The 26,642-nt window shown below is 36.6% G+C and overlaps 6 protein-coding genes across 14 annotated transcripts; 3 read left to right on the top strand and 3 right to left on the bottom strand.

Annotated features, from left to right (window-relative positions):
* The first annotated feature begins 5,634 nt into the window (after nt 1–5,634).
* LOC111457289 (MADS-box protein J2-like) lies at nt 5,635–8,383 on the top strand. 3 transcript variants are annotated; one of them, XM_023099515.1, is made up of 9 exons: nt 5,635–5,707; nt 5,791–6,071; nt 6,947–7,025; nt 7,271–7,338; nt 7,413–7,512; nt 7,600–7,641; nt 7,713–7,754; nt 7,823–7,980; nt 8,070–8,383. In XM_023099515.1, exons 2-9 carry the CDS (start codon nt 5,887–5,889, stop codon nt 8,182–8,184), a joined length of 789 nt encoding a protein of 262 aa, XP_022955283.1. In that variant the 5' UTR covers nt 5,635–5,707; nt 5,791–5,886; the 3' UTR covers nt 8,185–8,383. The 3 variants fall into 3 exon arrangements, with proteins under 3 accessions (XP_022955283.1, XP_022955285.1, XP_022955282.1); XM_023099517.1 differs by having other exon boundaries at nt 5,691–6,071; nt 7,274–7,338; XM_023099514.1 differs by having other exon boundaries at nt 5,691–6,071.
* A 1,033-nt stretch (nt 8,384–9,416) lies between these two features.
* On the top strand, nt 9,417–11,992 carry LOC111457290 (truncated transcription factor CAULIFLOWER A-like). Its single transcript, XM_023099518.1, has 7 exons — nt 9,417–9,734; nt 10,217–10,295; nt 10,376–10,440; nt 10,535–10,634; nt 10,739–10,780; nt 11,358–11,399; nt 11,504–11,992. The coding sequence occupies exons 1-7, from the start codon at nt 9,550–9,552 to the stop codon at nt 11,705–11,707; spliced, it is 717 nt and encodes a 238-aa protein (XP_022955286.1). The 5' UTR covers nt 9,417–9,549; the 3' UTR covers nt 11,708–11,992.
* A 1,050-nt stretch (nt 11,993–13,042) lies between these two features.
* LOC111457285 (ADP,ATP carrier protein ER-ANT1-like) lies at nt 13,043–17,280 on the bottom strand. Of its 3 annotated transcripts, none has more exons than XM_023099510.1 (6): nt 16,983–17,280; nt 15,609–15,696; nt 14,641–14,916; nt 13,914–14,285; nt 13,201–13,590; nt 13,043–13,119 (listed from the first exon to the last, which is right to left on the bottom strand). In XM_023099510.1, coding segments are annotated over exons 1-5 (1,050 nt in total). In that variant the 5' UTR covers nt 16,985–17,280; the 3' UTR covers nt 13,043–13,119; nt 13,201–13,278. The 3 variants fall into 3 exon arrangements, with proteins under 3 accessions (XP_022955278.1, XP_022955279.1, XP_022955277.1); XM_023099511.1 differs by lacking the exon at nt 16,983–17,280 and adding an exon at nt 15,781–16,115; XM_023099509.1 differs by lacking the exon at nt 16,983–17,280 and adding an exon at nt 15,781–16,115 and having other exon boundaries at nt 15,613–15,696.
* LOC111457291 (protein BREAKING OF ASYMMETRY IN THE STOMATAL LINEAGE) lies at nt 15,635–17,363 on the top strand. Of its 2 annotated transcripts, XM_023099519.1 has the most exons (5): nt 15,635–15,713; nt 16,328–16,668; nt 16,758–16,877; nt 16,950–17,125; nt 17,217–17,363. In XM_023099519.1, exons 2-5 carry the CDS (start codon nt 16,369–16,371, stop codon nt 17,323–17,325), a joined length of 705 nt encoding a protein of 234 aa, XP_022955287.1. In that variant the 5' UTR covers nt 15,635–15,713; nt 16,328–16,368; the 3' UTR covers nt 17,326–17,363. The 2 variants fall into 2 exon arrangements, with proteins under 2 accessions (XP_022955287.1, XP_022955288.1); XM_023099520.1 differs by lacking the exon at nt 15,635–15,713 and having other exon boundaries at nt 16,266–16,668.
* A 265-nt stretch (nt 17,364–17,628) lies between these two features.
* On the bottom strand, nt 17,629–20,136 carry LOC111457316 (protein MICROTUBULE BINDING PROTEIN 2C-like). Of its 3 annotated transcripts, XM_023099552.1 has the most exons (6): nt 19,756–20,136; nt 19,243–19,326; nt 19,003–19,006; nt 18,662–18,897; nt 18,267–18,485; nt 17,629–18,065 (listed from the first exon to the last, which is right to left on the bottom strand). In XM_023099552.1, the coding sequence occupies exons 1-6, from the start codon at nt 19,987–19,989 to the stop codon at nt 17,910–17,912; spliced, it is 933 nt and encodes a 310-aa protein (XP_022955320.1). In that variant the 5' UTR covers nt 19,990–20,136; the 3' UTR covers nt 17,629–17,909. The 3 variants fall into 3 exon arrangements, with proteins under 3 accessions (XP_022955320.1, XP_022955318.1, XP_022955319.1); XM_023099550.1 differs by having other exon boundaries at nt 18,662–19,006; XM_023099551.1 differs by lacking the exon at nt 19,756–20,136 and adding an exon at nt 19,454–19,559 and having other exon boundaries at nt 18,662–19,006.
* A 1,018-nt stretch (nt 20,137–21,154) lies between these two features.
* On the bottom strand, nt 21,155–26,167 carry LOC111456672 (transcription factor BIM1-like). Of its 2 annotated transcripts, none has more exons than XM_023098642.1 (13): nt 26,006–26,167; nt 25,779–25,904; nt 25,563–25,681; nt 25,333–25,416; nt 23,903–24,292; nt 23,367–23,472; nt 23,128–23,267; nt 22,945–23,053; nt 22,729–22,798; nt 22,548–22,646; nt 21,987–22,414; nt 21,617–21,746; nt 21,155–21,513 (listed from the first exon to the last, which is right to left on the bottom strand). In XM_023098642.1, the coding sequence occupies exons 3-13, from the start codon at nt 25,597–25,599 to the stop codon at nt 21,415–21,417; spliced, it is 1,692 nt and encodes a 563-aa protein (XP_022954410.1). In that variant the 5' UTR covers nt 25,600–25,681; nt 25,779–25,904; nt 26,006–26,167; the 3' UTR covers nt 21,155–21,414. The 2 variants fall into 2 exon arrangements, with proteins under 2 accessions (XP_022954410.1, XP_022954411.1); XM_023098643.1 differs by having other exon boundaries at nt 25,563–25,663.
* Between the last annotated feature and the right edge of the window lie 475 nt (nt 26,168–26,642).

The following is a 26,642-nucleotide window of genomic DNA, read 5'->3' as shown; positions in this document are numbered from 1 at the left end:
CCCCCCCCCCCCCCCCCCCCCCCCCTCTCTCCAGCAAAAACAAATAAAGCCACCAAATTATCCTCCTCAAGCAACCGTCGGGGTTTGATTGGAAACCCCTCTTAGTGAATCCAAATACAGACAACTGAAGTGCACAATACGACAAACGAATGTCTGAATTTCACGTGAATGGAAGAGGTGGAGAGACAAGCAGGGATGCTCAGCTGAGTGAAAGAATGAAGTTAGAGCAAAAACAGTAGGAGACGGAAAATGAGAGCATGGTTCAAAGAAAAACAAACAAAAAGCTTTAAGAAAAATGGAGTTTAAATTGCCCCAAAATGGGAAATGATGTTGAGAAACGAAGAGAAATAGGGTGGTTGTGGGCTTGCAGAGGTCTTTAAAGGGCGTACAAAAACAATGGCAATATGCAGGCACATGCACAACTCCTTGGATGCGCGCTGAACTGTGAGAAGGGTTAGTATAAAAACCCTGGATTTCCACTTCAAAGTTGGTTTCTTTTTTACTAATTTGAAGATATTTCTGTTTGCTCAGCGACGCTTAATGATGAACATGAAAAGGGTTGTTTTCTTTTATGAATCTAAAATCCCTAAGCATTAAATGAAAGTGTTTTGTGAGGTTGCTTGGTCCATAGGTAAAAGAAAAAGAGGTCTCCAGCTAATTTTTTGTGTGGATCATATTGTGTACGTAACATTTAGTTGATTTGAAGTTTTCAATCCCTTTTTTCTTACTCCTATTTGTACTTTTTTGTCCCTAGAAAATCCCAATAACAATATCAATTGCTTATTTCTCACAAAAATTCAGTACCTCTAAATAAAGTAGCTTTTGTGTCTTAAGCCCAATGCCATGCCCAAAAAGTGTGCCAAGTTGCTTTCCTAAAACTTTTAGGGTTAGAAATATTGAAATCTAGCCTGGGGCAACCTTTTCATACCATAAATTTGTTTGCTTGCAAATGGGAATTTACCAATTAACCCCAAGCTTGAATGAGATTAGATTATAAATAATATTTCAATATCCTAATCATTTGTACTATTCATTTGGCACAGCACTGTTTTGTGCATGTGTCTTGTATTTACTTTATTGTCTTGGCTTTGATGTGGACGTTTTTCTTTTGCTAAGATTCAATTTTTCTACTCCATAAAGTTGTCACTTTCAAACATAAATAACTTAATAAATCATTTTTATTTTAGATGTCTTGATAATAAGAACATGCTTATGCTCTAGCAGTTCTATTTGAAAGTCTTAAAAAATGCAAAGTGGTAGAGAGAAAACACAATTCATGTGCAACACATCAGCACAGAAAATATAAAACGTAAATGGAAGAGTTTGACCAAACATGCAATTGCATTCACTCATTCATTCATTGATTACAATATTAAAAAAGAGAGTTTGAGGGAAGCAATAATTTGGAGAATAATGGAAAGACATAGACCACTCATTCTATTCTAATGTAATGATGAGTGATTATGGGACACTTGTGATTATGAACAATAATTAATACCAAACCAATTCAATCTCATCACCCAAGCAATATATATATTCTCTTTTATTAGGGAAATGTGTTTTAAAAGTTTGAGACCGACGATGATATATAACAGATCAAAGCAAACGATATCCGAACAGTACGTGAACCAACCCAACTCAAATATTTTATGATTGAGTTGAGTGTGCCTATGAATAAATAAATAAGAGTAAGCATTTTGTTGTTGGAGTTGGGGGTATGGTGTGTAATAATAGATATCCACGTCACCAACAAACCCTCATGCTCTCCAACTCAAATGCTTTCCACCTTTCCCAATGCCAAATAAATAAATAATATTGTTGATCGAATTTCGACAAAATAATATATTTCTATTTAAAAAAAAATAATAAAAAAAAAAGTTTAAACAAGAGAAACAAAAAATGAGAATCGGAAAATAGAAAAAGACACCTTACCTAACTAACCCAACCCTTACTTTTATTGTATTGAAAAATGCATTTAACTTGCTCTAAATGCCATAATTATTGGGTTTTTTTTTTTTTTTTTTTTTTTTTTTTTTTTGGAACAAGAAATTAAAGATGGCAATTTAAGTATGTTTGTTAACAATTGAGTTACGCAATTTGTAGCTTTTAGACTTTTGTGGTTGTTCTTTGGAGATGCACAATTTCGTTGACCAATCCTCAAATGGGCTTTCTCTCAGCCAGCCCATTAACGGCCCACAAACTTGCTTCCAAAGCATTTTTTAAAAAATGCTCGTTAAGCTAAACGGCCCAAAACAGGTGAGTCCGCGTTCCATAACTGAAATAGACTTCACCCATCCATAAATATTTATCGGTAATCAACTTGGGGTAATATTTGTTACTCTTTACCACGTAGGTTAGCCTTAAAACATATGGTCCGTTTTAATGTCTGGTTGTAATAGTTCAAACCCTATAAAGAATGCTACGTCATCCTGCCCCAACGATGTGAGATTTCACAATCCACTTTTTTCGATACTAGTACATCACCTCATGTCCACCTCCTCCTCTAGGAGCTCAGCCTCCTCACTGACACATCATTCGATGTTTGGGTTTAATACCATTTGTAATAACTTAAGCCTACTATTAACGGATATTGTCCATTTTAGCTCGTTATGTATTGCCGTCAGTATCACAATTTTGAAACACTCTTTCCCCACACTTTTACAAGAAATACTTCGTTCTCCTCTCCACCAACGTGAAAGGGGGGTGAGACATAGATTGTGATTAATGTTTTAGAAGATGAGCACATAAGAAAGGGAAGCAAGTGGGCAGGGTGGTAAATGAATAGTAAGTTAGAATATGTATTGACAAAAGTTTGGGGTGTCTAAAATGCCATGGGCTTAAAGAAACAGTACAATCTGTTGGCAGCATCACATAAGCTGCTTCTCACCTGCCAACTACCTTTCTCATGACTTGATGGCATCTGCATGTAATCAATACATAGAGAGAGATGATAGAGAGAAGCAAAAAAGAAAAGACTGTGAACACGTGCTGTGGGATCCCCCTGTGGTACAAAACTGATAAGAGGACAATCAAATCAAATCAATGAGAAGACCCTGTTGAGGATTATTGGGATTGGGAGTGTCCCACATTGGTTAATTTAGTGGAAGATCATGGGTTTATAAGTGGGGAATACTATCTCCATTGGTATGAGGCCTTTTGGGGAAGCCCAAAGCAAAGCCATGAGAGCTTATGCTCAAAGTGGACAATATCATACCATTGTGGAGAGTCGTGATACCTTAACATGGTATCAGAGCCATGCCCTAAACTTAACCATGCCAATAGAATCCTCAAATATCGAACAAAGAATGGTGAGCCTCGAAGGTGTAGTCAAAAGTGACTAACATGTCGAACAAATGGTGTACTTTGTTCGAGGGCTCCAGAGAAAGGAGTCGAGCCTCAATTAAGGGGAGGCTATTCGAGAGCTCCATAAGCCTCAGGGGAGGCTTATAGTGTGCTTTGTTCGAGGGGAGGTGTTGAGGATTATTGGGATTGGGAGTGTCCCACATTGGTTAATTTAGTGGAAGATCATGGGTTTATAAGTGGGGAATACTATCTCCATTGGTATGAGGCCTTTTGGGGAAGCCCAAAGCAAAGCCATGAGAGCTTATGCTCAAAGTGGACAATATCATACCATTGTGGAGAGTCGTGATTCCTAACAGACCCAACGATCAAAATGCATCCCCTGGATTGTACCATTTATTTCATTGTTTTGCAAATGCTGCTACGACTTAAACCAACTCTTGCCTTTTCTCCGGTCTATTTAGGTAAGCTTTTATGGATATCTGCTTCATCCTCTAAATTTTACATCAGAATTGGTGTTTAGGCTTTGTTTTTATAATAATGGCTTTCAGATTATTGTTTGCTTTCTTTACTCACCACTCACAATTAGCAGCTTTTGCTCATTAAATGGACACGAACATAAAAACATGAAAAATGTGTTCCAAAATTGTTGGAGTACTACTGCCTTGGTTAATTAAGGAAGATTAATCTTCATTGATGGATTGAATTTTGATCCATTTAAGCTTAATCACACTTGTTGGATTCCTTAACTAGGTTTAATGTAAAACTAAAGACTTGCACTTCTATCTATCCTTCTTCTAAAAATACTCGAACAAGCTTGTTAGTAGTCTCTTAGTTCGTTCTTGAGTCTTATGTTAATAGTTTGTTTGTTCGTTCATTCATTCGGTGTCTTTTTTTAACTTAGAAATCTTGTTCCTAAGTTGTAGACTTTCTTAGGCTATCTCCTTGGTTAACTTGGGTGCATCTCCCACTTCTCTTTTCTTGGCCCTATCTAGGCTGTCAGTTCTCAAGGTTTAGCTCTTTTGAACTCATCTTCTCTCAAGTTCTTTTTTCATCGTTGTCGTTATCATCAACCTATATATTATAGGTATTCAAGGTGCAACCTCAGTACCGATTCTAATCCATTATTCTCATCATACAGTTATGGACATTGTCATGAGATTGTCTAATAAGGTTTAGTTGATATCTCCCTAGTAAGTCTCATAACGTAAAATCATAAAAAGAGGAGGTGACCCTCAAGCCTCCAACGCTCATCTACCCATGTGGCCCCTTTCTCTCATCTGAGTAAGATCACCACCACAAAGTACTCAAATAGTTCCTATAAAATTCATGCATTTGAAGGTTAAATCCTAGTTGTACCAACTCATAAACGTAAAGGTTACTACTACATATCCCACCATTGGAGACTGATTCATTCATTAACAAATTGATTATTAAACCCGTATATTGTTTAAATTATATATATTTTGATATTTTTTTAAAAAGAATTAAATTGGGTTGATATGGATGGATGGTATGATTCTCACCATTGTTTTACACAAAGTTGGCACAAAGTTGGCTTACAAGTCAAAAGTGATGTAAATTTGGTGCAACTAATAATGGAAGCCGTGAGGAATTTGTCAAATAAATTTGATTCATTTTTTTTGGAAATANTTTTTTTTTTTTTTTTTTTTTTTTTTTTTGAAAAAGTAAAAAAGAAAAGGTAAATTTGAATCTTAATAGTACCACTCCACTAAAAATCTCAAACTAATGATTGTGTTCCTTAAAACTCTAAGCTTTCGTATATAAGTTAGTTAAGAGAGTCTATTAGGGTTATGTTTTAAAACCATTAGTACATAGTATCACACATGTATAAGATATTCCTATCTAAATTTGAGGTGTAATTCAATAAAAATGAAAACTTTAGGATATAAATTAATTGTTATAGGGGAGCTGTTTGTAATGGAAAGAAAGAAAGGAAAACAACCCTAAAAGAGATGAAAAGTAAGATGGGGATCAAATCCAAACCCTTTAACCCTTTAACCCGGAGTGTATATGTATATATATAATGTGTGTGTGTGTGTGTGTGTGTGTGTGGATGGAGAGATCGACACGTGTAAAATGTAAAGGTAAGGATGATTAGTATTAACGACCAACAGACATTAAAATGTAACCTAGACAAAGTACCATGATTTCACAACACAGCAATACCCTAGAATTTAGTAGAACAGATGTGAGCAAAATTTGTTTTATTTATTTATTTTTTTTTTTTTAAAAGAAAAAAAGAAAAAGAAAAGGTAGTTCCCTTTATTACCTGTGTTTGGAAGGAAAGAGTGGGAGTTTTAGCTTGGTGTGGTATACATAAAAAGATGATAAAGTTGAAAACCTGGGGCGAAACCTGAAACAAGGCCTACACTGTATTATACAGGTACGCAAATTTAATGTTTGGAGTTGAGGGTTTCCCTTGCTCTCTTATTTTTCTCGTCTCATCGTTTTCTTTGATCTTTTTAGGACCTCTTTGGGGAGGGGTTGGTCAGGTTCTTTACCAAGACTAGAAAGGGAAAGGGAAAGGGAAAGGGAAAAGGAAAAGGCAAACAAGATAGCGTAATGGGGAGAGGGAGAGTTGAGTTGAAGCGAATTGAGAACAAAATTAACAGGCAGGTTACTTTTGCCAAGAGAAGAAATGGGTTGCTCAAGAAAGCTTATGAACTCTCAGTTCTTTGCGATGCTGAAGTTGCTCTCATCATCTTCTCTAATCGTGGCAAGCTCTTTGAGTTTTCTGGTGGCTCTAGGTATACTTTTCACTCCCTCTCACTATCTATTTTTATGTAATTACTACGCCTTTCGTCTCACTTTCCTCAATCCCTCTCTCTCTCTCTACAGATCTGAGACATCTTNAAAAAAAAAAAAAAAAAAAAAAAAAAAAAAAAAAAACATAATTTCTTGTTGTTCAGGTCAGCCAAATCTAGGGTTAAATAATCCAAATATGATATAGTTATTTATGAAGTTTTTTGGTACTGGGAAGTGAAGACATGAAATCAAAGGTGTTTCTTAGTGGGGGATTAAGCAGTGTTGCAAGTATTGGGGGTTTGTGTATCAAGATTGTTAGGCAGTAACAACCACAGTACTGGATTGTTTACTGTTGTGATTTTCGTGGCAGAGACATGATGTTTGGTGTTTAATCACAGCTGATTCGCTGCAGTGACAGGGAATTATCTTCTTTAAAAATAAAAATGAATTACTCTTCTTGTTCTAACCATTTTTCTTTTATTTCTTTTTCACTCCAATTTTAAAAATAACCATTTGTTGAGTAGCCTTCCTAAATTTAGTGAAAGATCATGGGTTTATAAACAAGGGATACTGTCTCGGTTAGTATAAAGTTTTTTCGGGAAAGCCCAAAGCAAAGCACTCAAAGTGGACAATATCATACTATTATGGAGAGTCGTGATTCCTAACATTGTGTTGATACTTACCTTTGAAGAGTATCATTTTGCCTGTTGTGCAATTTGTTTATATTCAGTTTTCTTATTTGGAGCATTTTCAAAGTTGGATAAAAAGGTGGTTTATTATATCTATATATGGCCAGCCATTCAATTTTCGCATTCAATAATTTATATTCTAAATCTTTTTTTTTTTTTTTGTTTTTTTTTTGTTTATTTATGATAAGCATGACTAGGACGCTCGAGAAGTATCGAAGGTGTAGTTATGACATACGGGATGGTGCCCGCCACCTAAATAACAATGGGGTAAGTAGATTTAATGTTATAGTTTCTCCAACTATAGGTTAAATTATAAATATAAGATATATCCAAACCCTAAACACTTCAACTCTGAGTGTGGTTCAAGCATCATAGGACAGGCAGTATGTGTCGACTATGATGTTTCATATTCAATGTTATGTAACATATAATAAATACAAAAAATGATAAGTAATTTATATATTAGTGTATTATTGAGAGATTTTTGTATTAATTGTTTTGGCTCTCATCAGCAGCCACAGAGCTTTGATGATTACTTGAACCTCAAAGCCACAGTTGAATTGATGCAGCAATCTCAGAGGTATATTGTAAACTTGTAACATTTAAGGAGATTAGGTGGTTGTAAACATTGCTGAATGTGAATGTTACATATAGAAACCTTCTGGGGGAAGATTTAGGACCGCTGAATGCCAAGGAACTTGAGCAACTTGAGCATCAATTGGAGACATCCTTGGAGCGCATTAGATCCACAAAGGTACTTCAGAATTGCACATATTTAGTACAACAAACCTTGCATTTTGAGCTCTCTTTCCTTAAAATCCAATCACTATTCCTTAAACAGACACGAACCCTAATGGAGCAGCTTGCAGAACTTCAACGCAAGGTACATATTTTATTTCTTATTTATTTGTATCTTAATTAGGTTGTGTTAAAAGAATATATTGATGCATGCAGGAGCATATGCTTGTTGAAGACAACCGAAGTTTAAGAAAGAAGGTAAAATGAGTATATTAACATTTTTAGAAATAATTAAGTGTGTTGGAATTGTGATTGCACCCGTGCAGCTGGAAGAAAGCAGCGCGCAAGTAGCGGCAGCCTCCGCGGCGTGGGGCTGGGAAGGCGGCGCGGGAGGACACAGCATGGACTATCCCAGCCGCATTGCTTCACAATCAGACGCCTTTTTCTACCCCATAACGCAACCCATTCCCACTTTACAAATTGGGTATTAAAAAAAATCCCTTCTTTTTTCGTGAAAGATTTGCAAACCCATTTTTTGTTTGTGAAACTTCCATTTTCTCTTCTGGGTTTCAGGTACAATTCTGTTGGCTCAGTTGGATTGAGTAATAATAATACTAATAATAACAATAGTAATGCTGGAGCTCCACCCCAAAATGGCAATGGATTTCAGCTTGGATGGATGCTCTAAGACTAAACTCAGAAGCTTATTCCCAGTAATGTATATGAATTTGGGGCATGCTTAGACACTTCTCCTACCTGTCTCCAGTATTGTATTGATCTATGCAACTTGTAATTATGACTCTCCAATTCCAAACATATTCCAAACAAGCTTATGACTTGTCAATATCATACATATGGTTGATTATATTGGTACGTATGCTTCATTATATTGTTTTTCCATTACAAAAAAATGGTTTTTCTCTTGCATTCTTCCTCACGATTATCAAAGTATCGTGAGGAATCGGGACTAAGAAAGCATGTAAAACCACACAATGTGTTCTGTTTATGTCGTGGTATCTTGTAGTCACTCAAATTTTGATATTCCAATCTATTTTTTAGATGGATTGATCTCAAATTTGTTATAATGATACTAACAATTTAATATTAAACCACTCATAAAAACTATTTATCTAAAATAAAAAAGAAAAAGAAAATAGTCGTGAAAGGAATAAGAGTTCAGGTCAGCCCATATTCTAACATTTGGTCAAACTTGAGGCCCAAGATTAATGAATATGGGCATATGGTTCGCATGTGAGCTGAGAATGAGATAAAGCCTAGGACCATTTTTTTCCTTTTATTATTCTTACCAAAAAGCATTGGCTTATTTAATTAATTGATGTATTTATTTATTTATTTATTTAAATAAAATAGAAATGTTTGAATCCGAGAGAATAAGAAAGGTATAAGATAAGTGGGGAAAGAATTAGAGTATAGATGGTAGTGTAAGCTTTATGTCAAATAATGGAACCATACCCCTTTTCTTTTTTCTTTTGTCGGCAAACATTTTCATTTTTAGCTCATAAATATATGAAGATATTATATATATCAAAATAAGAACACACGTTGTTCGTCCATATATATGTTGGACGAGTATGGATTCAAGAATTAGGGTTAGGGTTAGCAGAAGAGAGTTGATTGATTCATAAATTTACCAAAAACTAACGCTAATTTAACTTTACTGTGGCCCAACCAGGCAAATAATAACAAAAAAAAAAATAATAATAATAAAAATAAAAAAATAATTAATATATGCGAAAAAGAAAAAGAGAAGGGTGTGGCTGAAAATCCCGGATGGTGACGACCAAAACGATACGTCACCGGAAGGGCACTAGCCAATGAGAGCTCGACAACGTTTTAGACGAAACCACTCTGGTTTTGCAAACCCACCCATCTAAAAAATCCGAGCCTATTTTTATTCTCCCTTTCCTTTTTCTCCACAAACAAAGTCCAACATTATTGAGGTTGGTTTCATGTGGTTTGCGTTGTTATTTTTGATGTGTTGATTCCATTTTTGAAGTAAGGGAATGAAGTGATCTTGGTTTTGTTGGTGGAAATGGGACGAGGGCGAGTGCAGTTGAAGAGGATTGAGAACAAGATCAATCGCCAAGTTACTTTCTCTAAAAGAAGGTCCGGTTTGCTGAAGAAAGCCCATGAGATTTCAGTTCTTTGTGATGCCGAAGTTGCTCTTATTGTCTTCTCCACCAAGGGCAAGCTCTTTGAATACTCCACTGATTCATGGTATTTTCCCTTGTCCTTCTTTCAGCTTCCCCTCACTTGTTCTACTTCTATGCTTATTTCTGCCTTCAACTTTGAATACCCATGTTGCTTCTCTGCTTACAAGAGTCTTAAACTTCGTTTTTCAATCGTTGTTTGGATGTGTTTTTCTGTACAACTTAGGTCCCTGTCCCTCTTGATGCACTTGTTGTATCATTGGATGAACCTGAACAACTATCACCAAACTTTAATATATACTATTGTATTGTGTGGGTCTTATATATATATATATATATATATATATATATATATATATATTTTTTTAGTGATTGAAGTGTGGGTTTAATGTAATATGCTGTGAATAATGACGCATGCCAATGTAGCAACGGCATCACTTATGGGTTCTACAGCAGAATGTTTTGCTTTTTAATGATTTCCAATCATGAACACAACTAACTTTTTAAGATTCTAAATGTTAGTGTTAATGAATGTAACATTATGGGCAGCATGGAGAAAATCCTGGAACGCTATGAAAGGTACTCCTATGCAGAAAGGAGACTTATTGCAAATGATAACCAATCAAATGTACGAACAACACCCATGATCCCATTACGCAATTTCATTCTAAAATTTCAATCAATTATGAAATTTCGCTTTGTTTATAGGGAAATTGGAGTCTTGAACATGCAAAGCTCAAAGCCAGGGTAGAGGTTCTACAGAAAAACCACAGGTTCTAAATCTCTTTCTCCTCTTTTGGATGATTGTTTTTTTTGTTGTAATTGGAAGTAGCCAAGGCTTAATCCAGAACTTGGTTGAATTTGCAGGCATTTCATGGGGGAAGATCTTGACTCCTTGGCTCTAAAAGAGCTTCAAAATATTGAACAACAACTTGATTCTGCACTCAAACAAATAAGAGCTAGGAAGGTATTTTCAAGTATTTTAATTGCTATATTTTGAATTCCATTATTTTGTCCAACATTATTGGAATAGGTTTTGCTGACTGCATTCCAAAACCTTCTCTCCTACAGAACCAACTCATGCATGAATCCATTTCAGAGCTTCAGAAAAAGGTAATCTTATACTTGCTTTCTTCTCAGCTGTTTTTCTATTTTTTTTTTTTATTTTCCCAATTTTTGGGCCAATCACTAATTAAAAAAAAAAAAAAAAAACAGGTTTATTAAGACATTCATTAATGTGTGTTTAATAAATGTCAAAACGCCTATTATACTAATAAATGTTTGATATGTGTCCAATACGTGTCAAAGATATTCGATATGTTGTATCGAATACAAATGCTCTACCCAAACTAGAAGGGTCTCTCCATAGAGATTGAACTCATTTCTTATAAGTACATTTACATTTTTTTCTTTTTTCTTTTTTTTTTTTACGAGCCTAATGAGTATGGAGCCAATTTGTGATGAAAGTTGTAGAATTTTAGTCCTACTTGGCACCATGAATTCAAACCAACATGAATTTGGATCAACAACAAGGAACAAGTTTGAGTTTTTCTCAGTTTTGTGTCCTATATATCACTTCAAGCTTCAAGCTTGAATGTGCATAAATTTTTAGTTAAAATGATGAAGCCAACATGAGAGAGTAAGTGAAGAAGATTTGTATGGGTTAAATTAATTTGCGTTGTTTGATCAGGACAAGGCCCTACAGGAGCAAAACAACATGTTAGCCAAGAAGGTAATGTTTTTTTTTTACCTTCGTATATGCATACAACTGTAGAATTAGACCACACAATGATCTACTTCTCTAATCATTTGGTTTCAAAAAATATATATAAATAGATAAAAGAGAAGGAAAAAGCACAAGCTCAAAATCCACCATCGGAGCAGCAGCAGGAGTATAGCCATGGCGTTTCCCCGCTTCTCCTACCTCAGCCATTCCCATCTCTTGCCATGACCACGAGAGACAAAGACGTGGCTGCCAACTACGATAGATCGGCAGCCCTCCTGCCGCCGTGGATGCTCGGGCACCACCTTGGTGACTAACATGATACACACATATATGATATATGATAAAAGACGTATGTATAATTGTAAAGCCCTGTATGTAAGATATGATATGGTAGCAGTAGAACCTAATTGTTCAGGTGTATGAAGCCTTTGGATTGGATCCTTTTGAAAGTTGTAGGTTTTAGTAAGCCATAATTAAGAAAAGAGTATAATGGGAAAGAAGCATGCAGGCTTTTTGGCTCCAAAATGAGACATTATGACTGTATATACATCTGTAACTCTGCCACTTTTTTTATAATAAACAAAAACAGCCTTATTGCATTTCTCCTCCATATGTTTAGTAAATAAACAACCTTCCATGCTTTCGTTTACGGGCCATTTTCGAATCATTTTTCATACTATTAATACTTTTTTTCCTATTTGAAACAAGGGTCATAGGATCCTTCAGAAAAGTTTTTTCTCGTATTAGTCTATTAATAAATTCACTAAACATTGTACTTAGAGTAAAATAAGAATAAAAAGACATGTAGTCATGTCTATAAGACCTCACACTCTGAAGAAAACCTTAACGGAGACACTTCAATCTTTTTGTGAACAAACTAAGTTGCTTTATTGGGAGGAACGATCAAATTTGATGAATTTGACACATGTTTAGTAAGAAAAGAAACCTTGACTACTTTCATTTTTGGGTCATTTTAGAGTCATTTTCCATAGGTGTACCATTAGCACTTTTTTCCTACTACGGGTCATAGGGTCGTTCAAAAAAGTTGTTTTCTCGTTTTCGGGTCATTTTCGAGTCAATTTCCGTAGGTGTTAGCATTGACACCTTTTGTCCTTTTTGTGACGAGAGTCATTAACTCGTTCATAAAAGTTGTTTTCTGTATCATACCAAATCTACTAAAGATTGTTCCAAGTGTAAATAAGGAAGAAAAAAAACATGTACTCATGTCTCTAAGACCTCACAACCTGAACCCTCTTGAGAAGACCCTACTGGAAACTCTAAGACCTCACAACCTGAACCCTCTCGAGAAGACCCTAATGGAAACTCTAAGACCTCACAACCTGAACCCTCTCGAGAATACCCTAATGGAAACACCATCACACCATCTCGTTGTGAAGTTTGGAGGTGAGAACCTGTGCGAGTACAGAGAAATGTTAGTCAACAACTCCTTAGGTGGAGCGTGGGTGGGGTATTGCATTCAGAACTCATGTTGCATCATAAAAAAGATTGGAGGATATTTGATCACAACCAAACAACTCCTTTTCTTTTCGTGTAAACATAATCTCTTACCTTTTGGTGTCTTACAATTGGAATACAATGTTTAGTCCTCATTGCATTTACAGGTCAACTTGGGATTTTCTCACCAAATATTCAAGGTAAATCGTATGATATTAGATCTTAGGTAAGGAGTTGAACTAAATCTCTGTTTACATCACTCTTAACTTAATTTGTGGCGCTTCTACCTTTATTGTTCGACCAATACAGAATCATTCATTACGCTTCAACCATAAAAAAGAAGAATAAAAACTGAAACACGAACTGTAAAATACTTCCATTTGCAATTATATAGCAACCAACAAATAAAAGTTGTGTGTACCATTTTCCATCATTTTGAGGCTATTTGAGGTTCCCCAAAGGAGTAACCGTGTCTACACGCAACTTCGTGCAGTTGATCATAACCAGCAAGAACACCAGCCCCTGCAATACCAGCAAGCATATTGGCACTGACTCCTCGAAAAAGAGAAGGAAAACCCTCGAGGCGAATGATCTCTGAGAATGCATGAAGAGCGCTACGGTACTTCAAGGTTTGTCCGGAGGTAAGCATCATTCTTCGTCGCAGTGTGTCGAAAGGATATGCTAATAACCCAGAACAGGTTGTGATGCTCCACCCCAATAAGAAACTAGCAACAAAGTTACCCTTCATAAAACAATAAATCACAAAGTTTCAAGGACTTTGAAGGAATATCCATGCTTATGGCAAGAACATGTTGTATTTCTCCAAGAAGCAGGTCCCAAGACTATCATTTGTATACTACCAATCATTAAATATAATCAAAGAAATTGGTTTGAGATATCATTGAAAGTAATAAACAAATATTTCAGTTGTTGCCTTTCTCATAGATGGTGCCAAACGTTATGTTGTATGTTAAGCATGGAGCCTCAATCTTCTAGTAAAAGGTTTTATGATACAAGTTGAATGTGTACCTAGACGAAGATATACCAAAATTGATAGATATTTACCTCAAAATTTCCAACCAAAACCAGAGGCTTCAAGGTGTCGTAAATCCCAAAATACATGCCTCTGTACAGCGTAATCCCCACAATCGAAACGCTAAATCCTCGGTATAGACCAACAATCCCATCAGTAGACAAGGTTTTTGTGTAGACATCGAGCAGCCCTTTAAACTGGGGCACCCTCTTACTGCCACAGTCCTTTGCATCTGTGCCTAGTCGAGTACGTGCATAATCCAAATGATACAGAAACAAAGATGTAGATGCTCCTGCAGCACTTCCTGAAGCAACATTTCCAGCAAACCACTTCATGTATCCATCCTTCTCTTTTGAGCGCCCAAATTTGGTTTTGAAGTAACCTTTGAACGCAAAGTTGAAAGCCTATGGATTCAAATTCTCTTCTCTAAAAACATTTGGAGATTGTAACATAAATTTAAAGCTTGGGTTACTCCAAAAACAAATAAACTGAGAGTTCTAACGTAGAGTCAAATAATTCTCAATCAGCTCATAAGAATCAAGAATATCTCTGAACTGTCATCCATTAGAATGAATAAGTGATCCCAAATTCATGATTTCACCCCAATGCTAATTCAACAGCTAGTTCCATTAAAGGGGGAAAAAAGGGTGTTGTTCAAATGAATCCAACACATAATCGCATACCACATTGTTTATGAGCAGGAATATTCAATCAGTTTAATCAAGCAAAATCAAAAGTTAAGGACAAAAAGTAGAAGACCTGAGTTGGGAAATATCGAATAACGTTGGCCTGATTTCCCCTCCAAAGCGACAATATCCCTTCTTCTTTCAAAACTCTTCTGAAACAATCATGAATGCCCAGATATGGGTTCTTGAGATGACCTCTCTTTAACAACTCCCCCTGATTCTGCAACAAAAGCTTGACCCTTTCAATGGGTGCGGCTGCAGTTTTGGCCACAATCGCGGCAACCCCACCCATCGCAAAATCAGCCGAAAATTTCTCGGATATTGTCGCCATTACTCTCTCCTTCCCTTGCTGCAGAAGTAATAGAAAGAAAACGCTTAATCCCTATACGGAAAAAAGAAGGAAGGCAACCCAGAAACCATGCAACAGCAAATGATTCCTTTTCGTCTGTTCTTCCTCCCCACGAGGGCGATGTAAATCTCGTTCAAAAAAGGGGGGAAAAGAAGCCATTTTTATGTAGGATTATCGTTCAAATAAATCTATGGTACAGATTCCATTCTTTTTCTATCCTTTCATTCAGAATAAAGGCTTAAAAAATCTAATAAAAGTAGTTGGTTGGTTGAATATTGTTTACATGAACATTCTTGTAATTGGACGATTTAATCGGATTTGCTATTCAAAAAGTTGAAACCCCGTTGATTTTTTTTCTGCTCCAAAATGGGTACTCAATGGGTGGCGCTGCACTTTTGTTTATGCCACAATCGCAGTCCCAGCAACTCCCCACCCATCATAAATCCCGCCGAAATTTTCTCCTTCTACGTTAAAAAAGAGGAAACAAAACACAACCCATGGCCAAAATCCATTAATACATGGTTTGTGTTTTTAAAAATTTAAAATTTGAAATGCCTTAGTTTTGTGCAATAATTGTGGGCGGTTTTATTATGCATTGCAGTTACGTCTTTAATTTTCATTATTGTCATCAATCATCCATCAAATAAAACAACTAAGCCTGAACAAATCAAGTATATAATGTCAATCCAAACCTGCCTGCATTGTTCTTTTGAAGCTTCCTCTGTCGAATAGCACCATACAAAGTCGAGTTTCAAAGGGATCATGTCGTCCATCTCCGCCCTACAACAACCAACAAGGTATCAGAAATGGAATTGAATTAGTGGTTGGTATTTTTACATTTCTGACATATATATTGTTCTGTACCTCAATTAGCATTTCAATGGTCTTCTTCTTCTCTGATGTTTGGATGATTTTGTGTTTTCTCTACGTCTACTATTGCTAGATCACATGCCACTCACAACCATTTCTTTCATAAAAACGAAAGGAATTACTTTTGAAAATGTTGTTCATTTAACAACATATTTAACTGACGAAGTTCTCCATGTTTAGGAACATAACTGACTCACTCCTCCCTCATTATTAGTAACTTCCCCTAGTAATGGTGTCTCTTTCAAATTCAAAGATTAGTTTCTTTCTCTCTCAGAAAAACTGGTTTACAATAGAAGAGCGAAAAGGAGAAAACATTGGACAATAGAAAAAGACACAGAAATGTCCACTCCATGGACAGTGACACGGCTGGTGAGATGGCGAGTCAGAGATTGGGCTTCATGCTTTTTAGCTTCCAGATTTCCTTTAGCTAGAACCAAAAGTAATAGAACATACTAGCATTTAAAACACAATGACTTTTAGCTGTCTTTGACCGACTTCCTTTTGGTTTGTTATGTTAACAGTCAAGTTTCTTCATCTACAGATAAGGAACCAGACTGATATTTCACTTCAACCCCAACCACAATGCCAATAAGAGCCATGGTTTTTGACAGAAAGAGTATTGCCTCAATAGCTAAAAGTAATAGCAAGAAGATGTCGAGGCAAAGAAAGGGGAAGATGGAGCATTCTGAAGATTCTGCTGCTGTTGTTGCTGTCAAAAACAAGATGACTGATGATTCGAGTTGGGCACAATGTGAAGATGAAGACTACATTGTCTTCTGTTTCAGAGAAGATGGAGCATTTGATGTTATAAAGAATCGGAATTCAGATGCTTCCAATTACATTGATTTGGTTTCAGCAACTTCAAGACCAGTTAGTCGGAAGGTTTAAAATACAACCTCATGTTTTATTGTCTATCATATGATTGATTCTATATGAATGATAAAGAAATCACTCTCTGTCTCTCTCAACAGCTTAATTATGGTGAACATGATAAAGCAGTCAAGAGATGCAATAATGAAAAGAAGATAAATGGAGGTGCACCTGATACTTACTCCACAAAAGATGGAGATCACATTATATCACCTCAAAAGGTACGAATCATTACCATTCATGCGCACTTCAGAAATCAATACAGATTCATAATATTCTGTGTTAAGTTGTAGGATGAGGAGGGAGAAAAACTGGAGGATACTTACATGGATAAAGAATCAGGTATGGGTAAGAACAGAATGGGAAATCACAAAGAGGTGATCAATGGCGATCCGATCGTGGCAGTGCCGACTGAATCAAGCGACTCTAACCATTCAGATGTCAGCAATGGCTCCTTCGCCTTTCCTGTGTAAGCACCCCCTAATGATATAAAAGAAAGAGATGGGAAAATGTTATTAAGATGATACATGAATGCTAATTCTATGTGAGATGTAATGCAGGCTAGGATTGGAGTGGAGTGGAAGTCCTGTGCAAATGCCAAAATCAGAAGGCTTGCAGCTTAGAAAGCACAAGGCACGGTGTGTAGGATTCCAGTGTTGTAAATTCTGAAACACAAACTCAAATTAGGATTTCATTTATACATGTATCGTTGTCAATCCCAACTTTCATCTACCAATTTCTGTGCTCAACGACCCTTAAAGGGGCGTGGAATTCAATATCACTTCCGTTTTTGGTCAATCTATCAAGTTTTCTTTTATTTTCAACATTCTGATATATTATTTTCAACATTCTGAAATATGAGTAAACATAACTGGGGACTTTACAAATCCTGTTAGTCAGAATATACCATCCCAATCCATTCATTAATCATATCATTTAAACTTCCTCAAAAAAATGAGAGAGATGCTAAAAGATTGAAGAACATGGGAGTTGTCGCCCTAGTGCATTACCATTAAACACAGATATGGGGAAGGTTAGATACATCATACATACAAAATGAAACAAATGTTCCCTTTTTCATATTCCACAAATGATTACAAATAAATAACTTGAGTAACCCCCCATGAAGAATACCATATGAATGTTGAAATGCCAGTTGATACCATATGAATGCTGAAATGCCAATTGATACCATTTGAATGCTGAATGCAGCGAGCGCGATTGATTTGATCATTCCAATAAACGTCTGAAACTTAAGTCCTGAAAACGAATGACTGAAGACATGATCTTGCAGTTGCAGCAGCAGCAATAGATTCTTCATCTTGCCTTGCCTTTGCAGCAGCAACAGCAGCTACATATGCTTGGCTTGCTTCTTCCATTTTCTGCATTTCCAGGTCGTCCATATCATCCTGCAGGACAAAAGAAATAGCTTTCGTTGTTCAAGGGCAACAATGAGGAGCAAACACTGAAGAGTTTAAAAGAAACAGTATGAGCATGATAATTTTTCCAATAAATAAAACGTACGGCTGATTGTGTCACAACTTGTACTGTAATATCATAAAACAGACTGTTACAAACTCATATAGAAAAGCATATCATAATGTGCTTACAATATAAGGGCAGCTCTCCGGGAGATGCAACGAAAGACTATAATCTTCCATGCCTTCATTGCAATCATTCTCCATCAAGCCCTCAAGTAACAGCATAAACGATGAAACGTCTCCTTGCGAGGACATTAGCTCTTCTTGAAGTTCTTCTATTTTTGAATTCGATGTCATTACCTCCCATTGCATCTTCTCCAAGGCAGCTTGCTTATCAGCAAGCTTAATCTACATAGTGTAATGATTTAAACAGTTGTTAGCCATCCATCTTCGAAACATAACCAGAATATTTACAAACAGAAAACTGCAAAAGGGATTCGTCAATCAACTTGCTTACTCATGATACCTATATTTGACCTCAACAAAACAAACCCATCTAAAATAAAATGCAATTTTATAGGAACCTTTGCATCTGAAAGTTGGGAATGAATAGACTTCATCATAGAATCCTTCTCTGCAGACTGGAGATTCAAAGCATCAAGCTTTGCATAAACACTGTTCATCTGGTCATTTGACATCTCTGCTGATTTTAGAAGTTCATCCTTTTCAAGCAATTTCTTTTGCAGATCCTCCAATTGTTCTCTCAATGTGGTTAGCTCTTCGTTGTCTCTTTCAGAGGCCAAAGAACTTGAGGACAACACTGCAAAGGCATCAGCATCTGGATTATTATCAACGTCGCGACCTTGGTCCTTGTCGCCATGATCTTTTTTATTCTTGGTCGGAACAGAATGGCCAATATTCCTACCTTTCTGTTCAATTTTCAAAATACACACAAAAGGAGTTTAAAACTCATCGAATAAGGAAAACAAAATGACAATAGGCTTAGCAACAAAATGAGAAGAAATTGGGAAGTCATGGAGCTCTGCGGTTAAATTAACAGAATATGACACAGATAATTCAGTAAACTCCTACCCCTTGAATTCCTAAAATCAGAGAATAAGTGTATAGAAGAAGACCAAATCACGTAAGAGTAAAAAATACTAACTTTCCTGTGCAATGATTCTCTAGAAGGCGTCTTCGTGTAAATCATGGAACCCCGCTTCGAGAATGAACTGCTCGCTTTCCGATCCTAAACCAAAACAAAAACCCATAATCAACAAACATAAATAAATAAATAAAAATAAAAGAGAGAGAGAGAGACGGAACGAAGAACTTCGAAATTGACAAGAAATCACAAAACAACACGACCGAATTACGTTTTCAACCATGACGACGCCTTCCCCAAACACAGAAATATGGAGTGGGTGAATTAATTTCTTTACTAACAATCCCCCGGTTCCCATTTCTGAAAATAAACAACTCCAGCCTTTCGCACCCCGTGAGTAGAATTTATACAAACCTAAAAATAGTACGATTTCAAAAATCGAATTTCCGTCGATCACGAGACTCGGGAAACTACCCCGCAGCCCCATGTAGTGCCACCATAACAAAATTCAGACAAACCCCATCATTCCCCTGCATCTAAACAGTGAAAGAGAGTTCAAAATAGAGGGATTACAATGAGAGACTGGACGAGAGGCACCATCTCGACGAGATTGTTGTAGAGTTCGCGATCAACATTTCCATTAGCGCCATCAGCAGTAGTTGCCGAAGTTGAAATCGATGCATTGGAGAGTGAAGAGAGACTGAGGAGCGGAGTCGGGGACGAGTTGTGGTCGCCGGAAAGCCATGATTTATTATCGGCGAAAGCATTGTTATCTTGCAAATCGACGAAATGTTGGGGCTCAAACATGATTTGAGAAGACGAAATCTAGAGTAATAAGGAAGGATTTTGAGAGAAACGAGAGGCCTCCGTAAGTTACCAAACCGGAAAGGAAAAGCAGGAGAGTAAAGAATGAAAAGAAATTGGACGGTGAGAGTCGTTGGGCTCGAGTTTTGAAATTCATTTTCTTCGGGTTCATCAACGTAATATCAAGAGAAATTGCTTTTACCAAAATACCCCCTGCCTTTTTCTTAACCACAGCGATACCCTCTCTTTTTTTCAATTTAATTATTATGTTTAAATGAATTTTAATAATTAGAAGTGGGTCCTCCAAACTTCAAATAAATAAATAAATGAAGACAAGTATTTGATTTCACCATTCTAAAATGATAAATGTAAATGTATAAATTAAGGATAAAATAATATATTAAGTTAAATTTGTATTTTAATAATTATTTAAATATTTTTTTAACTGAAAGGATTAGTGCAAAATAAGGGGAAATGAAATTTGTAGATCCTCTTTTGGTTTTTTAACCCTCTTTTGGTTTTTTAACCCTCTTTTGGTTTTTTAACCGATTGATCTCTATGTTAATTATTCTATTCGGTCCAATAATTTTTTTTAATAACTTTAATTTCATCATTTAAGATGGTAGAACAAGATATTGCTCTGAAAATTACTTTCTATTCAATCCAAGAATTTTTTTTAAAGTAAGATAGTAGAACAATATCTATCAAATGGCTCTAAAAGTAAATTTTTATTATTTCATTGTGCCCCTTTCAAGAATCGAAGGATGAACAAAGGATACTAGGGATCATTTTCCAAACCTTTGTATTGAAAGGTCGTTTTAAATTAACAGGAGAAACAGATCGATCGTTTTAAATCAACTGGTGAAATAGATCAAATAGATCGCATCAACCGATCAAGTACATCACATGTTCTTATATCCACCCATGGAATGATTAATCATTCATTGAATTTCAGAAATAGATCAAATAGATCGCATCAACCGATCAAGTACATCACATGTTCTTATATCCACCCATGGAATGATTAATCATTCATTGAATTTTATGAAGTTTTTACGAGCTTGCTTACCGCATGTAGAGTAGAGATTTGAACCATTAAGTCATTAGAAACCTAACAAGAGCGAAAGCACATAACCACTGAAGCTGTCAAATTTTGGGAAGTGGGAAGCAAAGGTTGAGTTCTAATAGTCTGAGATACGAAGAGAACAGAAGAAGTGGCTGCCCATACAATAATTTGTTCTCATAATTACACATCATATACTAAAAAAACACAAAGAAATGAACTACCATAATGTACAATCAATCGTGGGCCATATGCATAGATTCCCAAATAATTAATAGAGGCAACAAAGCCCTCGTGGGACGTAAAAATGAAATGATGTTATAATAAAATGAATCGACTGGAGCATACTCGTTGTATCATCTCTTTTATGTCTTTTGCTTCTTGCTGATGGCCTGCTCCAAGTCCTCTGCCGCTGCACCTCTGGTACCAAGGATCCCTCTCTCACTTGGGCGAGACGAATCATCCTATGAAACAATAGAGCCAGAAAAAGAGAAAACGAGGGGAATTGGATTTGATGCAACTAGGAAAAGGACGTTCATTATATAGAGTAATGCAATTCTAGTTTACCACAATAGCAGGCCTGGTGATAGTTTCTCTATAATTTGTCCTCTTTCCAAGCTCTATTTGTACAGCGATGCTGGCCTGTGACATATCCACTCCAGAACGCTGTAGCGCTTGTGTGAGAATTTTTAGTAACCTGCTCATCAACAAACCATATCTAATGTCGCTTATTCATGAATCAAACATCAAATTCATACCAATACTATTAGCCTCAATCCACAATTAACTTTGCTGCAAGAAGAGCTACCTACCAATACTATAATGTCAATCAGTCTTGAAGGCCACTGAATTTATTGTTGATTGGATGCAAGACTCAAGATCATGAATATCAGAATGTACCACACTAAACAAGGAAATGGAATACGAATATACTCACCCTTGAGAATATGCACTCGAGATGCTAATTCTACCACCTTCAATGCTCTGCTCTGGTTCTTTCAGATTATTACCACCGGCAGCAATATCAGTATTACACGATCTCATCTCACATGGTTTGTTGTCTGCATTATATGCCATTTGAGATTGGAGTTCAGTTCTTTCACCTTCACTTATGACAGGTGTGTAATTGCGAGGCTGCAACATTTGATAAGATGTAGTTTTGTTGGCTGTTCCAGGATGATGATCTGCTTCTCTGAAGGCGGTGGATGTACTAACTTCAGATTCTACTGGGTTGTGCGAGCACCGAGGAAATGCAGGGGAGTGAGACATACTTTTCTCGTTGGACCCAGAAAATAGAAACACGGGGCCTCTCTTTGCTACTTGAGATTGATCAATGTAACATTGTGCTGGATTGCAATTGTTTCTCTGCACAACAGAGGATCAGTCGGTTTCCTGATTAGGTAAATATCAATCAAGTTTAGTGGAACAAGAACAAAAGATCAAAAGTGTTACATAGTTTACATAATTGATGGAGATAAAGTTTGCATTTAGTATTTACACAGGGGATTAATTTCGCTGGTTCACGGTACCATCCTTGCGGTGGTGAGCTTTCATACTTGCGAACCTTTTCTTGTAAGAACTGAATGTACTCGATAACCTGGAAACTTGTCCAGAAATCAATCTATTACATACCATAAGCAAAAGAGAAGTAAATATCAACTAGTGACATGCATCTTTACCCCTAACAAAAATGATGCCTTGTCTCTCTTCTGATCACTACGAGGAATAATCTCTCTCAACTTCTGAAACCTGCATTAATTTTCCAATTTTATCACAAATGAAAAAACTTCGAGATTGATTGTTCAACTCATTGCTTTCTATAAGGAAATGTAAACACATGTTTTTGAAAAAGGTAAAGTCTGCTACTAAAATAACATATATCGGGGGAATCCTGCCTGTCATTAATTTTGCTCCTTCGGCGCTGTTCTGTTACAGAATGTTTGGATCTCGGCGTGTTAGCCTTCTGATCAGAGCATTTTCCACCAATATTCATCATCAATTCACCTGTAAGTACAGAAAACTGTCCCGATAAAGAAATCTGCGGGAATAAAGAACAGAAGATCATGAAGGAAATGAACCTTTATAGGCAGTGGATGGCGATGATTCCTTCTTAATAACAAATGCTTTGCCGTCATCTAGTTCCTCTTCCTCAGAGGAAACCTTGACTACGGACTTCAACATCTCACCAAAACTCCGGTTCTGCTGGCCTGAAGGCGGCCTGCCCGTAAATTTGCAGGTAGCCCATTCTCAATATTTATACACGGAAATCGAAACAATAATGTAGACGTTTTGAAGGGTAAAAGGAGATGTGACTGACTGGGACGAAGCGAGAGAGTTGAAACTGTTGCGATGGTTGCTTGATGATGATTGTGTTAGCCGCTCCGTTGAAACGGTCCATTGCTCAATCTTCGCCGGTGGTTCTGCTAGAAAGAAGAGACGATCCATTGAATGAGAAGGAACGTGATAGCAAGGCTCAAATGTAAGGGGAAAATATGAGGATATACCAGAACTCCGTACTAGAATTTTTATACATGCAAGCAAAAGAACTAAAAAGTTGATATAGATGGTTGATAAGAGAATGCACACATATACACGCGCACACGTTTCGTTGTTTTGTCCTCAACATCTCGAGTTTTGTGGCAAATAATAATATTCGGTCATGAGTTCTTTCGGACTATTTTAACCACAAGATAAGGCCACGTGAAGAAGTCAGTACAGACCCCACCAACATTAGAAAGTCGATGAAACTCTGTTGACCGACTTGAAGACAAAAATTATTCCTTTATGGCGTGTTGGCTAGCCGTCTATGAACAATAATTAGAACTGAAAAGCTTGTAAAGATAAAAACTTTACCCCTTAAACCGGCCTTTTCACCTAAATTCTCCTTCCTTGTCTTTCCCTTTTTAACTGCAGATTCCTCCCACAACGTGAAACCACTTCCAGACAAAGAACTACAACGGGAGTTGTCGTCACTTTTGTCAGTACTACTCGCCTGGGCGGCTGAAAATACCGATCCTTCTGGCTTTGGAACCCCCCTCTGGTTGAAATAAGAAATGTGGCTTATATTGTAAGTCCCAATTCCACCTGGTAAAACACACTCGACAGAAGAATTATGTGCTGCAGTTGCCAGCGGTGGCTCAGCTCGTTCCGCAGTGGACACACTAATTGTCTTCTCTTCCTTGGCACATGACTTTCCAACCCGTTCCAACGGCCGGAGAAAATCATGCGTCTTAAGATATCCTCCTGTTCTCACAAAAATAGAAAAGATATTGGCTTCTGAGCAAAAAGTGATGTATTAATCACAAAACGAACAGGATAGAACCCTTTTCACCGTCCAACCTAACAAAGGATTGCGAAAAAAAAAAGAGAGAGAGAGAGAGAGAGAGATTTGAAATCCCTGTCCATGTTTTAATATTCTATAATTTTCCATTCGGGGGTGTTGAATAAAAACATAAATCCACTAATATGACAATAATTGCCACAAAGAATTGGAAAAACAACTGTCTCCAAAAACAAGAACAACCTGAATGCAAATATTTGAAAGTACCCATTCAAAGAACACTTCATAATGACGATTCTGTAAGAGATACGCATGATGAGTAGCAGTAAATATAAACAGGAGGGAAAACTTTGGACATGCCACTATGTTTTTTAATTCATGAATAGTTCTTTAATTTTGAAAATGACGGTGACTTGGTCTGTAATAAATAAGAATAGTATAAAATTTATATACTTTGTTCTTATAAATTTGAAGATGCATGGGTGGATAACCAGGGTCCAGAAGAGTATTTTGAAATTGCATCGCTTATCCACAAATGTGCGATATGTCAAGTGAGTTGTGGACACCAGAAGCGGGTCCCGTCCCCATTGAAAAGGAGCACCACCATCAATTTGGTGGGGCTAAGTGGCTACCTGCCGTGCCATTCCTTTTCCTTTTTGGAATTCGGTGACCCTATTCTGTCATCTATTCTATGCTATTCCACTCTATTGAATTCAGCCCTACTTTTACTTACTTCGTTCCCCAGATCCATGATTTTATTAAAGCTCACGTGTTTCCAAATTCAAACAAAAGTTATTTAACAAATACCAAACACAGAGACATAGCTTTATCACATACAAACAGTACAAACACCCAACGGAATATAAACCCTACAAAAAAAAATACAGTCCATTCATTTTGGATCTAAACTGTATTTTACATGACTAACAATAGGAACACAGTTGTGGAAATTAAAATTTGAGTTGGATTTTTGTAATATGGAGATTTGATAGAGGAATAGTACCTTGAAAGGACTGCGATGGATGATCTTGTTGGTGGACGGTTGAATGACCATAGAGTGACACAAAGTCGTGCGTTGGTTTCCGTCCTGAAAAAGAGCCTTGAGATTACGGCCACAAATCAACATTCATTTCGTAAGGGAGGGTTTTCAGAACTCTCCCTTCAATTTCCAAAAAAAAAAAAAAAAGAAAAAGAAAAAGAAAAAGAATTGACAGAAGTTTAAATCGAAAATACCTTCAGTCCGTAGACGGGGAGGTTGAGGAAGCTCCATCAGAAACTATAGAATCAAGCCTTCGGTGGAGTTCGAATTAAAATCCCTCCAAGGAAGTTGAATCCTGACAAAAATTTAGCAACTACAGATGTCGAAAATCCAAGGAGAAATCGATCGCTAGGGGATCGGAGAAGAAGACACGGGTGGATATGAAGATCAGAAAGGCGCATTCAGCATACCTTCTCAGCAATGGAACTGTCAACTGGAGTAGCACTGTGTAGAATCCTAATTGTTTCTCCAGAAAATCATCCCTGTGATCCTGGAGAAAGCAAGTCCGCAATTGGAGGTAGAAGATTAAGAAAAACCTACAGCAGTAGAAGAAGAACACAAATTGAATAGAAAAGAGAGAAAATCTAAGAAAGAAAAACAGATGAAGAAACAGAGAGTAGTATAGCATGAATCTCACACAGAATCTGAGAATAAGAGAGTAAATTGGTAAATTGAATAAGCAGAGAAGAGATGGGAAAACGGAGAAGAATCTGCTTCGAATTGCCGCTTAAAAACAAAACGTTCTCTTATATTTGGAGCCGGAGACTGGAGTATCGCTTTTTCTTCTCTGCCCCTTTAGAAAAAAGTTAGTGGGGGATTCAGCATCTTTATTTATATACTCTCTTTTTCTCCATCGTTTCGTTTCCATCGTTTTCCGTTGGGTCACCCGACGCCGTTACCGTCCGCGGGTTTTTATTTTTAATTTCTTTACATTAATGCTCACAAGCTGTAAGCCACAATATTTCAATTTCCACACTAATTTGCACAAGTTTTGTAATATAATGGTAAAATAATCAATATAATATATTTAATAATGTTAAAATCATACTTGAGTTGTTTTGTTTATAAAATAATTAAAAAGCTCGCAAGTTGCATCTTAATTGATGCTGCAATTCACACAATTGTTTGATGTTCAACCATATTGATTATAATATAAAAGGAAATAATAAAATGGAGGGTAGCATAAAACATGGACATTCTGAAGGACGGGATCCATTTAGGGATCAGTTAACAAAAAAAAAAAAAAAAAAAAAAAAAAAAAAAAAAAAAAAAAA

This window comes from Cucurbita moschata, unplaced genomic scaffold, assembly GCF_002738365.1.
Source record: "Cucurbita moschata cultivar Rifu unplaced genomic scaffold, Cmos_1.0 Cmo_Scf00019, whole genome shotgun sequence".
NCBI classification, from domain to species: Eukaryota; Viridiplantae; Streptophyta; class Magnoliopsida; order Cucurbitales; family Cucurbitaceae; genus Cucurbita; species Cucurbita moschata.
Note: the sequence above shows the minus strand (reverse complement) of the source record. Positions and strands in the feature narration are given on the sequence as shown.

Coding starts and splice junctions, on each gene's coding strand:
- LOC111457289 (XM_023099515.1), top strand. CDS start 5,887: ATGGGGAGAGGGAGAGTTGAGTTGAAGCGAATTGAGAACAAAATTAAC. Junction 6,072..6,946: donor GAGTTTTCTGGTGGCTCTAG/GTATACTTTTCA, acceptor ATTTATGATAAG/CATGACTAGGACGCTCGAGA. Junction 7,513..7,599: donor AGCGCATTAGATCCACAAAG/GTACTTCAGAAT, acceptor TTCCTTAAACAG/ACACGAACCCTAATGGAGCA.
- LOC111457290 (XM_023099518.1), top strand. CDS start 9,550: ATGGGACGAGGGCGAGTGCAGTTGAAGAGGATTGAGAACAAGATCAAT. Junction 9,735..10,216: donor GAATACTCCACTGATTCATG/GTATTTTCCCTT, acceptor CATTATGGGCAG/CATGGAGAAAATCCTGGAAC. Junction 10,296..10,375: donor CAAATGATAACCAATCAAAT/GTACGAACAACA, acceptor CTTTGTTTATAG/GGAAATTGGAGTCTTGAACA.
- LOC111457285 (XM_023099509.1), bottom strand. Junction 14,286..14,640: donor TTCGATATTTCCCAACTCAG/GTCTTCTACTTT, acceptor TTGAATCCATAG/GCTTTCAACTTTGCGTTCAA. Junction 13,591..13,913: donor TTTTGGTTGGAAATTTTGAG/GTAAATATCTAT, acceptor TGTTTTATGAAG/GGTAACTTTGTTGCTAGTTT.
- LOC111457291 (XM_023099519.1), top strand. CDS start 16,369: ATGCCAATAAGAGCCATGGTTTTTGACAGAAAGAGTATTGCCTCAATA. Junction 16,669..16,757: donor CAAGACCAGTTAGTCGGAAG/GTTTAAAATACA, acceptor CTCTCTCAACAG/CTTAATTATGGTGAACATGA. Junction 16,878..16,949: donor ACATTATATCACCTCAAAAG/GTACGAATCATT, acceptor GTTAAGTTGTAG/GATGAGGAGGGAGAAAAACT.
- LOC111457316 (XM_023099550.1), bottom strand. CDS start 19,989: ATGTTTGAGCCCCAACATTTCGTCGATTTGCAAGATAACAATGCTTTC. Junction 19,327..19,755: donor CTCTCGTCCAGTCTCTCATT/GTAATCCCTCTA, acceptor GTTTTGGTTTAG/GATCGGAAAGCGAGCAGTTC. Junction 18,486..18,661: donor CCCAACTTTCAGATGCAAAG/GTTCCTATAAAA, acceptor TACACTATGTAG/ATTAAGCTTGCTGATAAGCA.
- LOC111456672 (XM_023098642.1), bottom strand. CDS start 25,599: ATGGAGCTTCCTCAACCTCCCCGTCTACGGACTGAAG. Junction 24,293..25,332: donor TCCATCGCAGTCCTTTCAAG/GTACTATTCCTC, acceptor TTGTGAGAACAG/GAGGATATCTTAAGACGCAT. Junction 23,054..23,127: donor GCCATCCACTGCCTATAAAG/GTTCATTTCCTT, acceptor CTGTACTTACAG/GTGAATTGATGATGAATATT.